At 33.7% G+C, this 14978-nt stretch overlaps 1 protein-coding gene and 1 pseudogene across 2 annotated transcripts; one reads left to right on the top strand and one right to left on the bottom strand.

Moving 5' to 3' along the window:
• The first annotated feature begins 513 nt into the window (after nucleotides 1-513).
• LOC148923919 (uncharacterized) lies at nucleotides 514-2479 on the top strand. The gene is made up of 5 exons (XM_089060780.1): nucleotides 514-578; nucleotides 646-775; nucleotides 1207-1512; nucleotides 1621-1725; nucleotides 2120-2479. Exons 1-5 carry the CDS (start codon nucleotides 514-516, stop codon nucleotides 2477-2479), a joined length of 966 nt encoding a protein of 321 aa, XP_088916906.1.
• Nucleotides 2480-7352: 4873 nt separating this feature from the next.
• On the bottom strand, nucleotides 7353-13873 carry LOC148923918 (putative disease resistance protein RGA1; annotated as a pseudogene). Its single transcript, XR_016132667.1, has 4 exons — nucleotides 13575-13873; nucleotides 13027-13106; nucleotides 11768-11899; nucleotides 7353-10878 (listed from the first exon to the last, which is right to left on the bottom strand). The product of XR_016132667.1 is annotated as a putative disease resistance protein RGA1 (transcript).
• Nucleotides 13874-14978: the final 1105 nt, after the last annotated feature.

Genomic DNA, 14978 nt, shown 5'->3' with positions numbered 1-14978 from the left:
CTTTCCCGCAGTGCTCATCTAAATTTTGCATTGCTTGTGAATGAGTGTTCCCAAAGAGAAGCACCAATTTTAGAATGTATGGCAAAAGGGTTATAGTTTTTGTTCGATCAATTCTATTGGGGAATTTATGTTTAGTTGGCACTTTTGCTTAATTATGATTATTGTTTCTTACTGATTTTAGTTTTTGGTTAACTAGAATGATGTTTTGTGTTTAAAAAGCCATCCGAAGAGTACACTAGGGATTAGAACTTTAGTACATTATGAGAGAGTTGAATTATGAACTGCTGCAGTGTTGCAATCTGCCGCTGCAATTCTTTTCTATTTAGTTTATTTCTATTCCTTTCTTTTCTTGTGGGGAGTGGCTTGACCAGAAACACATGAATATTTACTAATGTTCACTTATGTTTTTGCAGTGATGTAGATATGTATCATCGTCGTGGCCATCACACTATCACCGGCGAGTCCTCTCAAATGAGATCAACCGAACGAAACATCCACGAGAATGTCGATGACATGGAAGATGATGACCATGTAGTGCCTGATAGGAGGATAAAAATTGAAAGGGATCCGCACTCTGGGTTTGTTATGTTGACTATTAATTAAGATTCTTGTTATTATATATTAACTAATATTAAAATATTGTAGGAAATTATTGACCCATTGGCAAATGGCAAGTAAAATTACCTCATCATTTCACCAAATCCGAAATCCAACGGGTTTTACCTGGGCTAAAACCCCAGATGACGTTAAGAATGGTTACTTTGAGGAGTTTCGAGTAAGTATTAGTTTGATTAATTTAGCAGATTCATAAATCAAGAATCCAGATTTGAAATTGGTGATTATTTGCAATTGATATAATGTGTGGTGTGTGAGAATATGGAGTACAATTTTTACAGCATTTGCAATCATAGAATGTGCATATATGTGCAGTTTGTTTAGACCTTAGATTTGACTTTTACGTACTATTTTTGGATGGTTGGAGTATTTTAATTGATTTGTTTATGTTACTGACATGGTTTACTTCCAAATATAGCAAATGTAATACTATCTGATTTGTACAGTTTGATTACATTCTTGTTTTTAAATTTCATTTGCATAGCATTTTACACATCTATGTATTTTCTCACTTGTGTTCTGATTTTGAATTGCTTTATTGACTTTTGGATATTGCCTACAAATATATTTTTATTTTTTATTTTTCTACAGAAATCATATTTCTGGCCCGATTCATGGGAGCAGGAGGTGTGGGTCCTTTGGAAAAAGAAAGCTGCAATCAGATTCTCGTCCTTTATTACCAGCTTAAAAAAGTTTAACGCTCCTAATAAAGCAAGACCGGGTTACGTATCAGAAGTGATGTGGAAAGGATTACTAGAGCATTGGAAGGATCCCGACGTGATGCATAAATCGATACTTGCAAAAAAGGCCAGACTTTCCGAGCCCGATGGTCCCGGAACCGGATACAGTAAGAATTACGGAGGCTCAACTTCAGTTGCATCAAAAGCTCAAAAGTTGGTAAGTGTTATATATATATATATATATATATATATATATATATATATATATATATATATGAAATTCATTTGGCAATAATGTTTGTTTTATTATATTTTTAATAAATAGGCAAAAGAAAAAGGTGTTCCCGTTGCTGAAGTTTCGTATGAATCATTCTTGACACTACATTGCAAGAATGGGGAATTCACATATAAGAGGACTGCCGATATAGCTGTAAGTTATAAATATGTATATATGTATTTAGATATATATATACAATGGTGCAAATCGTACTTAACATTTTACATTATAGAATGGTGCAAGCTTCAAGGTTGCTATGTCTAGCTCTGAACCCACAGAAAAAGTGATTATGTTATGATTTAGTTAATCTTTTACCTACACTTAATTAACCTTTTGAACTTTCTCCAAGATTTAGGCAGAATAAGAACTTCTTCATGTGACTATTACAAAAGAATTAATGCATATGTTGTTGTAGCGACTTTATTTTAATAACTAATCGTTTTAAATTAAGAATTTATATAAATAGTATTAGAGTATTACGTTAGCATTATGTAGATATATTCAATTGATAATTCATATAACATTTATTTTCATTTATATTAACTAGGCGAAGGTCAAAGAGCTTGCTGCTGCTCAAGGCGAGAATGCCAACTTGAATGATATTTTTGTAAATCAAGTTATGGGAGGCCGTCTCGACAAAAAGAGGAGGATGGTTGGAACCGGAGACCTCGGACCATGCCTTGTAGATAATTCCTCTACCCACAATGTTGGAGGGACAAGTCATCAAGTGGACCGCAAACTTGAAGAGATGGAAGAAAAATTCAATGAAGAGCGCGAGAAGAGAATGAAATTAGAAGAGGATATGAAGATTCTATATGAGAAGATGGACCAGTTCATGTCCCATCAGTCCCACAACTCGAGTTATTCTGTGCTTCAATCTCGTAGTCATGATTCTGAAGAATTATGAGTTTGACTCTTTTGAGATTCACTATCATCTATATTTTAGAGTTATGACAGCATCGAACTTCATGTAATTTTCAAAATACTTATTAGTATATCTATTATTATCTTTTGCTACAAAGAATTATTGTGATTTATTTGTTGAAATGTTGGGTTGTAGTAAACAGGTTGCCGTAACTGGATAAGAAATAAAATAATTTTTCTGTAATATAATTTTAAAATTAGCAACGGAATAGCAACAGAATAGAAATATAAAAATAAAAATAAAAATAATCCAGGAGCGGACTATATCCGTTGCTAATCTAACTCCGCTACTGATCCGCTAGTACTAGCAACGGATATATCTGTTGCTAAACCTGATTCATTTTCGTTTTTGATTTGATCACCATTTAGTAGCGGATACTCTTTGTCGGAAATCCGTTGCTAAAACTTAGCAGCGGATGGTGTATGCTGCAAGCCATTTGGCAGCAAGGTTTTTAGCGGCGGACACTATCTGCTACTAATCCGTTGCTAACGTGATTTAGCAACGGAATTAACTTATTTAGTAGCGGAAATGTCCGTTGCTAAATCACAAGATTTTTGTAGTGATGTAACTTATGTTGAAGCTACATTAATAAGTTTCTTTTAGAGTATGCTTCCATGATATACTTCCATGTAGTCAAAACAACACCTAAAAATTCACCACGAAATCTTCTACGATGTTGCGTATTTGAAACGTGCAACCTTAATTCTATGATACCAAAAACATGCATGTCAGAGAGCTCCTCAGATAAGGGCATGAGTCATTTTAATCAACAATCAATTGAGAACAGAGGAAAGAAGCTTATACGGCACGCACCTCGTAAATGCAGTCGCCTAAGTAAGCTAGTGATGCCGGATTGAAAGTAGAACGAGGCTTCTCCACTCTAGGTGGTTTGGGAGTCCATGTTTCATACCCCAAATATGATTCACTAGATTCACCTATATCATTAGCACATACAACTTATAATAAACAGTTAATATAATTGAAGCAAAAGCATATACCAAGCAGGGGAAAAATTCCAACAATCCACTAAAAATTATTCATGTAATGAGACACTCCGAAGAAGTAAACATGCTCTACACATTAATATGGCTAACATTAACATATATAAAAGCGAGATATCATCAGAGGCGTAGTTAACAGTTTCATTCACACACGAAATTACGGAATCCGAGCTACAATTCAACAGAAAAATCAATTACCTCGACAGAGTAATTAACCCTACCACATTTTAAAACTGTCGATCAACAAACAATACTTCAACCATAAATAATCAGCCGAAAAAAACTGATACTACAAATTTGTTTTATCTTTTCAATTTTTTGTTCACCAGCATAATAAAGTTTGAACCTTTTTTCAAGAGCTATTTAAGCCCAATATGATTCTAACAAGCCCATTATGAATGTTTGTCTTGATTGACTGTTTCTTTCTGTTTAATCTCTATCAAATACTACAAGAATTAATTAAAAAACATATAGCTATGTAATAGTTTGCCCTTAATAACTTAATTGATGAGGTCAATGCTAAGATGAAAAAGCGCAGAGTGATTTATTAAATGTTGAAATCGATAATACATTAATTACTGCCTAAATACAGTTAAGAAGAAAGAAAGATAAGAACTTTTTTTGCAATGCAAAAGCGACTGCCTAGTTCACTCCAGCCACGAATAAAAAAAAATCAAAAGACCAAATAAATATTAGGAATATTCGTGGACACTATCACCTTAAGCTATGTGTCTTTTAAATGCTTATCTATATCTATATTCATTTGGCGGAGAGGCTACTTTGAATAAAATGTTGAGTATATTTGTATAGTTTTAAATCTATTTATAACTTAAATAATTGGAGTAATAAAGAGAGATAAGAAATTTTTTTGTCTACTTATACTACACAACAGTGTATGTCACAACATTTCATCGCTTACCATCGTTCCATCAATAAAATCACCTGATTAAATATATTTGTTGTAATCAGCAAATCTCTCAAATCACCCATCGTTCCATCAATAAAACTTGTTGTAATCACCGGATTGTAGGGTTAATTACTGTGTCTGGATTTTAGCCAGTTTTCCTTTATATTCACTTCAATGAATTCGGTTCACATATGAATTTAATTTTTATATTCAATGTCGCAACTTTTCATAATGCATTTTTCATAATTTAAAGGGTTTTTTGCCTGTAAGTTTCAATATTCAATGATGTAGTAATATCTTAAAGGTTTGAATTATAACTATTTCGTAATTTAAATATTTTTACAATGAAATTTGATATTTCAATTTAATTAAAATATAAAATAAAGTACTATACTAAAAACTAATTGAAATGTCGCGGGTTAGAGCACGCCAATTGACCTTTAATGAATATGAAGATTGTGATCAAATCCAACACGATAGAACTGTAGAACCAAAAGAATTTACGAGAAACAAAACAATATCAAACCACAACCAAATCGGTATTCAACCATGTGTAAACTTTGTCAAAAACCCACCTCGAGATGAGACACACAACACCTTGCAGACACGTAAAAATGCTTTAAACATAAACAATCAACAAACAATACTTCAACCATTTCTCTCGATTTTCATAATTTTAGGCGATCACAATCGGATTGTAGGGTTAATTACTCTGTCTGGATTTGGGGACCCAACGTAAAATCAATTGATTTGTAATCAATCAGTGTCGACAGAGGAAGCTCGAACGGTGGATGATAGTGAAAATATTGGTAGCGCCACCGCCATTGGATTTGTAGACACTGACCAATCAGATTTTAGCCATGTTTTTTTAATTATTTTTTTAATGTTAATTTTCATAAGAGAAATGGGATTTAATACCAATTTCCAAACATTATGATAAATGGGTCCTTATTGACTAGAATAAAATTAGTATATATGTATTCTGTTTATTCCTAATGATTCATTTATGATACAGACATATACGAAAACCGAAAATATTAATTATTTAACAAACATAAACATAAAACCAATTAATTATTATTAGTGTACAAATTTAAAAAATAATTTGACAAGAACGATATTTGATGAATCTTGCTGAATAATTTAATATATAAAATTGAACAAATAAATTTATTGTAATTTTTCACGACTAAATTAACAAACTATAAATTCAGTTAAGAATATAAGTGGTGATAGGCTAATCTTAGTATCATAGCCAACTTAATCTCTGTCTTTATTAGTTGTTTTTTGAATGTGTTTTTTAATATTTTTCGAGTTTCATTTTGAATTTCATATGTTCATGCTACGTCCCCAACGTTTTAACTCAAATGCATCTGTGATTTATATTCAAGAAACAAAATCTCAATGTTTATCGAAACTCGAAACGCCGACAAGAGTTTTCCCCTTTGGGCCGTCGATAAAGCCCAATTTTCGAACGGATTTATGTACCAGCAACACACTATTCCGCGCCGTTATTTTAATGGGGGCATTTGGGCTGATTATTGGGCCTTATTTGAGTGATTTTATATTAACATATTAGGTGAATTCCAATCCTTTTCTAAATAATATTTATAATGTTAATTCTAATAATAAGAGATTGATTTCCAAACATTTTAATAAATGGGTAAAATAACAATCGAATTAACCTATTAAATTTTAAGTTAGTTTTACTCAAATTCGGATTAATCGACATAAAAATTGATTGAAATTATAATTTTTTTACTTCAACCATAAATATTCGTATTTCAAACTAGCCAACTAGATTATCTTGTTAAAAGGAGTATATATAAATATATGTATTTGTTTTATTCCTAATAGTTCTCCATTTATAATACATGCATAGGGTCATCTTCTAATGCTTTAGCATCACAATCAAACATCAAGACCAAATCTCCACTCTTAGATCTTAAAATGAGTGGTTGAGATTAAATCTTATGAATCTCAATAAATAATATACAAAATCTCAATACAATTTTATTGAGATTTCACATGCATTATGTTGAGATTTCACATGCATAATGTTGAGATTTTATATGCATTATATTGAGATTTTTTTATGTGTTTGTTGATAAAAAAAATATGTTACGAAAACTGAAACAAAAATCATCAAATTTCATCATCCGAACGTCGTCGGAACATATGCAAGTGATATATCGTTAGAATCCTTATAAAATTACCTTTAATTTGATATATTTTTTGCTAAAAAATAATATAAATCGAGTGAGTTATGTAAATTTAAAGTTTTAATAAGAGAGAATTGATATTAATACCCTTCAATTTTATTTAATACTCATTTAAATTTTTCCACATGGCATTATATCCACCACTAGATCTTCTAATCTAATAATTAAAAATTGGTCTCAGTTTTTGATTGCTAATTAGTTAGCAATTGATCACATCCTAAATGCATATACTAAAATCGAAAAATGAATTATTTCTCAAACACTGTATAAACTTTAAAACCAATTAATTATTAGTATTAGTATACAAGTTTTAAAAATAAATAACAACGATATTTGACTAGTCTTGCTGAGTGATGTAATAGAGTATAGAAATATTTTATGATTATTAATATATTTGTAGTACTTAAAAATTAAAATGGAACAATATGAAAGAGATTAAGTGTGTGGTCATGGGCGATGTTAAGTGTGTTACTAAAGTTGTTAGTTAATTTCTATTTTTAAGCAATTCAGTTTGACTCCTTGTATTCGGAGTTTGACAAGGAAGATATCGAGTTTTGAGTCACCGAGCTCTACTATATGGAGTATATTATTTGCACAGTTGAAAAAAGCCAAATTTATCATGTAATAAATAACAAAACCTAAACCTTGGAGAACACAAAATCGTTCAAGGCCTGACCTTATTAAAACCTTTTTGGCGAAAAAACCCAAGAGGGAAAAATACCACAAGGAAAAAGAGTATCCGTCTAATAGAAATTTATGATTAAAACAAAAAATTGCATATCACAATCCCAAATTCAATCTCAAAAAAGATAAACAAACAGAAAAGCGTAGGTATTTGCATTAGACCTATTGTTGAAGTTAAAGTTGGGGATTTATGTTGGGATATGGATCACCAACTTGAACCTTCCTTATCCTCTCCAAATGATTTTACTAGCTCTGATGAACCGCTGATATCCATCGACCGCGAAGACGAGGAGACCTTATGCAGAAGGTGATGCGGAAGCTTCTTCAAACTCTCACAACTCTTGATAGAAAACAGAAAGACATAAATTGCATTAGACCTATTGGAGAAGTTCGAGTTGGGGATTATGTTGGAAAATGGATCTCCAAGCTGGACCTTCCTTATCCTCTCCGTATGTTTTTACTAGCTCTGATGAACCACTGATATCCAACAACCACAAAGACGAGGAGACCTTACGCAGCAGGCGATGCGGCAGCTTCTTCAAATTCTCACATCCAGTGATAGACAAGTGTGTGAGACATGGCATGATGGAGATGGCCGCAGATTCTTCTTCTTCCTCCGTTATGTCTTCCCATTCCACCCATTTGGAGCAGCCATAAAATTCCAGTTTCTCGAGTTTAGGAAATGCATCACTAGATGAAGATTCTATTCCCAAAAACTCCCTTCCGACAAACATCAATTGCTCTACTGTGTAAAAAGAGAGAATTTCCAAGAAAGGTAGTTTCCCCATAGCCGGCAATGATGACACCTCATTCAAATCAGTCAGATGAATCTCTTTTATATAGCTGTGGGGTGATGACATAAAATGCGGAAGCCTTGAGCCCTTATATCCACTGATTAACAGTGACTCCAACTTGTAATGGGGCACGAGAGCTTCTAGTAGATCCATCCACATTGATGATTGTGATGATGATGACTGCTCCATTTCATTTATCCTACCGATGAAAAATATATCGAGCGTTTCAAGTTTTTGAAGGACTGTCTGTAACTCTGCTTGCCGAGCATCCTCCACCAATTCCTCCACTTCACTCAAACTATTTATGAAGATTAGCAACATTAGAGATCCACTAAGACAACAGTGTAATTTTTTCAGAAAACCCAACTTGTTGTATTGACTTCCAACTTTAAATTCGCACAGTTGCAGTGTGTGGAGATTACTTAACTCACCTAATGTTTCAGGCAGACAGTTGATACGAGTTTCTTCAATCTTCAAGATTTGCAGTTCAACCAAACTACAAATGCTCTCTGGTAACTCCTTTATTCCCTAATTCCCATTTAAGTCGAGTTCTCTTAGCTGCACCAAATTCCCAATTTCTTTCCGAATCTCTATTAGAGAGCAGCCTGCTAAGGAAAGAGATTGCAGTTCAACCAAACTATACATGCTCTCTGGTAACTCCTTTAATTCTCTATTCTCACGTAAGTCAAGTCGTCTTAACTGCACCAAATTCCCAATTTCTCGTGGTATCTGTGTAATATGGCACCATGTTAGGAGAAGAGTTTGCAAGAAATAAAGCCTACATATGATTTCGAGGCCATCTTTCGACAATGTAATCCAACTAATATCCAACCGTCTCAAGTGAATCAACGTTTCTAATCGTACTGGAAGAGGAGTGTTGTTAATTCTTAACACCCTAAGACTTTTCATGTAATCACAAACTTGACCTCTTATGTCCCACGGTAGACTCCGATATTCTTGGACATGAGAAACCATTGAAGAATCACAATTCTCCTTGTCATCATTCTTCCTAAGAAATAGAGCAAAATCATGTACTATATCATGCATTTTACACCATTCTATCTCCTCCCCCGACTCATTTTTCTCAATGTCTTGAAACAATGAACGCATTGCTAAATGTCTCAAGTTCTCTCGACCTTTGAGCTCCAGCACACCATTTCCACTATCAGAGCCTAGATAACCTTGCGCCATCCACTCTTCTATCAGAGTCTTTGCATAAATTTTTTTATCTTTAGGATAGACGGCACAATATGAAAAACAACGCTTAAGAGCTGGGGATAATTCATTGTAGCTTAAAACCAAATGAGGAAAAAGATCTACTTTTGCATTCTCCAATTGCCATATTTCACTCTTCTCTACATATTTCCATCCATCCAAATCCTTGAACTGCAAAAGTGTTCCCAAAACTATTGCAGCAAGAGGCAATCCATTGCACTTTCTAGCTATTTTCTTGCCAAAAACCTCAAATTTTCCATATTCATTATCACTCTTTCCTAGAAGAGATGTGTCACACAATAATGACCAACATTCTTCTTCACTGAGCTTATTCGGGTGATACATATCATCATTTAAGGTACCGACCATCTTAGCTACCGTTTCCTTTCTTGTTGTCACCAAAATTTTACTACCTGCTGCACCACATTGGAGACTGATTTTCAGGGGCTCCCATTGATTGTTGTCTTCTGTCCAAACATCATCGAGGACAAGAAGAAACTTCTTTTGTAAAATACAATCGCTTAGTTGTTTTAGTTCTGAACCCAATTGGATATTTCTATGAATTGTATTTTTTGTCACACTCTCGACAATTCCTCTGGAGACCTCAGACACATCAAAGGGATCAGAGACACAAATCCATATTTTCAAGTCAAAACAATCCTTCACTCGTTCATCATTATAAACAAGTTTGGCAAGAGTTGTTTTGCCAAGTCCGCCGGTTCCAACAATAGACAAAATTTGGATATCACCACCATTAAGCATTAGTTTGCTCACTATGTCTTCTTTTTTCTTATGTATATCCTCCCCATGAACTTTGTCCTTGTCAATTAAAGGTGTGGTTTGTCCTCGCCTAGATGTGTGCACAGGATTAGTTACAGGTGGAGAGTTGGCTAGGCCAACAATAAATTTAAAGCCATCCATCTCTTTCAAAATCACATCAAGCGTGGCTTTCACATTTTGTATTTTCTTGGCAATATCACGACGAATAGAAACTTCATTGAAACATAAACATGAAGATGGGATGAACCAGCAGTCTAGGGATTTGAGCAGAGAATTCAGCAGCTCTTGCACAACAGAAGGTTCTGTGTTCTGTTTGTGAAGAGAGTAGTATTTCCATTCATCCAAAATGTCGTCCATCTCACAGGCCGTTATTTCGAGCTTATTCAACCAATGTTTGACACTTTGATTCTGCATTCCTCTCTTTTCTGCATCATCCAACACATGTCCGATCGTCTTAAGCTTGTTAGAAATTTCGAGAAGCTCCTTCTTCACACCTTTCACCAAATTGAATTCATCGGTGATCATGCCTCCTAAGAATGCTCCAGCTTTCGTCACCACTGGTGATATTACAGCATCCATTATCACTAGATACTACTTGCACTGTCCTCACTATCTAGCTATGCTTATATATGTGATTTGGAGCTGTATTTTTTTCTCTTGATATTCGATATCCGAATCCAATATTTTTGAATTTGGAAAAGAGACACTTCTACAATTATTGATTTTTTGGGCTCTCTTTTGAAATGTCAAGATTACTCTTCACTGCATGAGCTGCAATCTGCATGTTGGACAAACATTTAGATCTTTTTAGTTTGTATGTTTTCTTAGAACATATACTTTTTCATTTAACACCGTTACTCTACTTTTTAGTTAGAGATTATGATGTCTAAGACAGAATATTTATTAAAGAAGCATGGGATATCTTATCCAATGAAGAGACTTTGAAGATTGAATGATAAGAAGAAGGTGAGCAAGAGCATCAAGAAAGACACTCTGAAACTAAGGAGGATTATTATTTATATAAATTATATTAGGACGGAGAAAAGTTTAAGTGATAGTTGGGATTAGAGGTGCCCACGGTTCCGGAACTGGCGGTTACAATTTGGAACCGCTGGTTCTGATTTTTTGGAAATTGCCAAACCGGAACCAAATCGCGAGGTGTTTCGCGGTTACAATTGTTATTACATATACAATTGTCTATAGTCTTATAGATTTGGTATTTCATATAGTCTATATAGAAATTTTATATAGAGCATCAAGAAAGACACTCTAAAACTGTCTATAGTCTTATAGATTTGGTATTTCATATACAATTTGTTTAGTTTAATAAAATGAATAGTAAATATATTGAAGTTTTGTAATGGTCTTATGTAAACTATCTTGCCTAATAGATTTGGTGTTTCATATACAATTTTTTAGTTTAATAAATCATTTTCTTATGAGTTATTATTTGGACATCGAAGGGTCGATGCTAATAACTACAAAATAAAACAGCTATCTGCAATTATAACCAACAAGAAATTGATTAATCGAATTCTTGCATAAATCGCAACGAGGTCATTGCTCTAAGCCTCTAACTATGGTTCTAAATTTTGTCTCTAACATTCAACACACTACTTGAAATTCAATTCTAATAAAACTTAGAACAATAGTAATGAGTGACTAACCTGCTCGGGTTATGGCTGTGTGTGACTGGTCTACGGGGACGATGGCGGGAGGCAACGGGGCGGACGACTACGTTAGGCAGCCTCACGCCGCGGGCTAGCTCTGAGCGTTTGTATGAATGTGCGACAAATAACCTTTTTTTAAAAAAAAAAAACCGTTATTTTAATAATCAGTCGAATTTATCACATGACCCTTCCAATATTAGCTTAAATTTGGAGCTCAATAAAATCTGTTATGATCGAATAGTTCATATGGAAAAATCGTACCATAATTGGAGAAGAAATCGAAGAAAAATGAATATTAAATGTACACTTTTTTTGTGAACCCAATTTTTCACAATTTTAAATAAAAAATGTATAGTTAAGATTCAGATACAATACAATTAACTTAGTACAATGAAGACTAGAAAACAAGATTCAAGGGAATTTTTTTTAAAATATTAAAAACTCGTACTTTAACTAACAAGCGACCTTCTTTTAGAATACCCTTTAAATTTATTTATTAAATATTTAAATTCAAAATATTATCTACTTAATATTATTTTAACCACTAGATCTCTTAATCATTAGATTAAGAATTAATCTTAAATTGGAATTGATAGATTAAGAATTAATTTTAAATTGGAATTGCTAATTAGTTAGTAATTGATCACCACTCACCTCTCACGTATGAATCACACTAATGAAAACGACATAATTAAAGAAATAGATATAAAGAATAAAAAGAAATAGCTTAACATTTAAAATTAATGATTTATCTTCGTTTAAAATTGTTGAAGAATAACATATGGGAAAATTCGGGCAGTCATAAATACCTTGGTGTTACAAATTTAATGTTAAAATTCTAATATCTTGTCCGACGTCGGTTCAGTGATGATCCTAGCTTCTCTATATAAGTGTGGATAACCCTCCCCCTTATGAGGCCTTTTAAGGGGTGAGTGGCCCATTTTTAATATGGTATCAGAGCAGGGCCCAAGCCGATGATGGATTTATTCTCTTTATCTCTTCTCTTGCCTACCCACGTGATGGAAGTCCGATATGTCATTCCGGCCCACACGTGAGGGGGTGTGTTAAAATTCTAATATCTTGTCCCACGTTGGCTTGGTGATGATCCTAGCTTCTCTATATAAGTGTGGATAACCTTTTAAGGGATGAGTGACCCATTTCTAATATTTAAATCAAAAGGGTAAAAATAAAATTTAAATGCAATAAATATAGAACAATGAAGATTGAAAAGAGTGGTGAGAGAGATCGCGAATAACCTGCTATGAGCAGTGTGATGGCCAACGACGGGACGGGAGGCGATGGGACTATAGTTTAGTGTCTGAATGGATGTCCGACTCTGAGGGGTGAGCCAAAGCCAAATTAATATAAGCATAAAGAATGAAAATAAAATACACCTTCCATCCCACAATATTTGTCACTCTTAGAGTCTTAGTGGTGACACGAGTTTTAAGAAATGTAAATAAAAGTTGGTTGGAAAAGTTAATTGAATGTGAGATTCATTTTTTATATTGGTTTTATAATAAAATGCGAGTGAATTGAGATAGTGGAATGTGAGACCTACTTACAGTTTATGGTAAAAATGAAATGTGACAGTTATTGTGAGACAGACCGAAATGGAAAAGAATAACAATTATTGTGGGACGGAGGGAGTAGATTATAATTCAAAATTAATAACTTAATCTTTGTATACGTTGTGAAACAATTTCAGGTAGCCCATAAATATATTTTTGTCACAAATTTAAAATAAAAAAAAAGTAAAAATAGGCTGAAAAGTGTTGTGACATACTATATAGCACGACTTAACTGCACTGTGGCTGTGTGATGGCCGATCGACGGGGACGATGACGGGAGCGATGGGGAGGACGACTCAAGGTGCAGGATAGAGAGCTGTATGGATGTGTGATTCTGAGAGATGGGTATGCTTTTTTTAGGTTTGAGTTTTAATAATGTGGAATGAACAAGCTAGGATGACTATGTGCCTTTTTTAAGTCAATTAATACAAAGATTGGTGAGAAGCCAAGAATTGTCAAAATGTTTGGGCGATTAAATTTGGAGCTACTTGGAAATTTCTAAGGCATTGTACGGCAGCTGTGTGATTGCTGACGTGGACAACGACTGCGCGGTGGCTTCACACGCCGGACCACCGTTGCTTTTTGACGATTAAACTGAGCCAATTAAAACTATTCTAATAACGATAATAATAGTGATAATGTTTGAGTTGGGAGGAATGAACAAAGGTAAGGAGCCAACCAATTCTTATCAACATTCTTATCTTGAGGCAGTGCCCTCAACCAACCAATTAATATTAACATTATTGATGAAAATGACATTATTTGAAAAGTAGTCACATAGAATAAAATTAAAACTATATCTTATTATTAAAATTAAAAACTTAATTTAAGGTGGCGTTATGACTAATTATCATGAGATTATCCATCTGGAAATAAGTTGTGGGATTATTTTAGTTGAAGGGGGAGGGTATGACTAATAATCATGAGACTATTCATCTAGGATTAAGTTGTGGGAGTCAATCTTATAAACCAAATATGATACATATTTAATCATGATATTTAGTCTCGTCAACCGAACACCTCCTAATTTGTATACATTTTGCATCTGTAGTATTGATTGGGCTTTTTAAGGTGGCCCAGTTCCGTGATCAGGTAACCACTTAAGAATATAAATGGTGTGCGAATCTCTTTTAGATTCGTGATATGCTAATCTTAATCTCTGCCTTCATTAGTTGCTTTTTGAATTTTTTTTTTAGCATTCTCGAGTTTCATTTTGAATTTCATAAGCCAAGAAGAAATTATTCCAAATAAATTCATATGCCTTCTGTCCATTAACTGAAATGCATCTGTGATTTATATTCTAGGAACGTAATTTTGTTACGCGTACAATCAGTTCGACGAAATATCCCATAAGTATTTTGTGAGTGAGTATTCTATAAGATGCCCATATATATACAATGCTTGTGGAGATGACGAGGAGAGTTTTCTCCTTTGGGCCGTCGATAAAGCCCAATTTTCGAACAGATTGAGGTACACATCAACACACTATTCCGGGCCGTTATTTTAATGGGGCTTTGGGCAGATTTTTGGGCCTTTTATGAGTAATTTTATATTAAAATATAAGGCGAGTTCCAAACCTTTTGTAGTTAAATTTATAATGTTAATTCTAATAGTAAGAGATCGATTTCCAAACATTT

The sequence above is a fragment of the Salvia hispanica genome, chromosome 6 (assembly GCF_029641045.1).
Source record: "Salvia hispanica isolate PSC_SH4W2 chromosome 6, Shi_PSC_v1, whole genome shotgun sequence".
Taxonomy (NCBI): Eukaryota; Viridiplantae; Streptophyta; class Magnoliopsida; order Lamiales; family Lamiaceae; genus Salvia; species Salvia hispanica.
The sequence above is the reverse complement of the archived record's forward strand: the minus strand, read 5'-3'. Positions and strand labels throughout refer to the sequence as shown.

Coding starts and splice junctions, on each gene's coding strand:
- LOC148923919 (XM_089060780.1), top strand. CDS start 514: ATGGAAGATGATGACCATGTAGTGCCTGATAGGAGGATAAAAATTGAA. Junction 776..1,206: donor GTTACTTTGAGGAGTTTCGA/GTAAGTATTAGT, acceptor ATTTTTCTACAG/AAATCATATTTCTGGCCCGA. Junction 1,726..2,119: donor AGAGGACTGCCGATATAGCT/GTAAGTTATAAA, acceptor TATATTAACTAG/GCGAAGGTCAAAGAGCTTGC.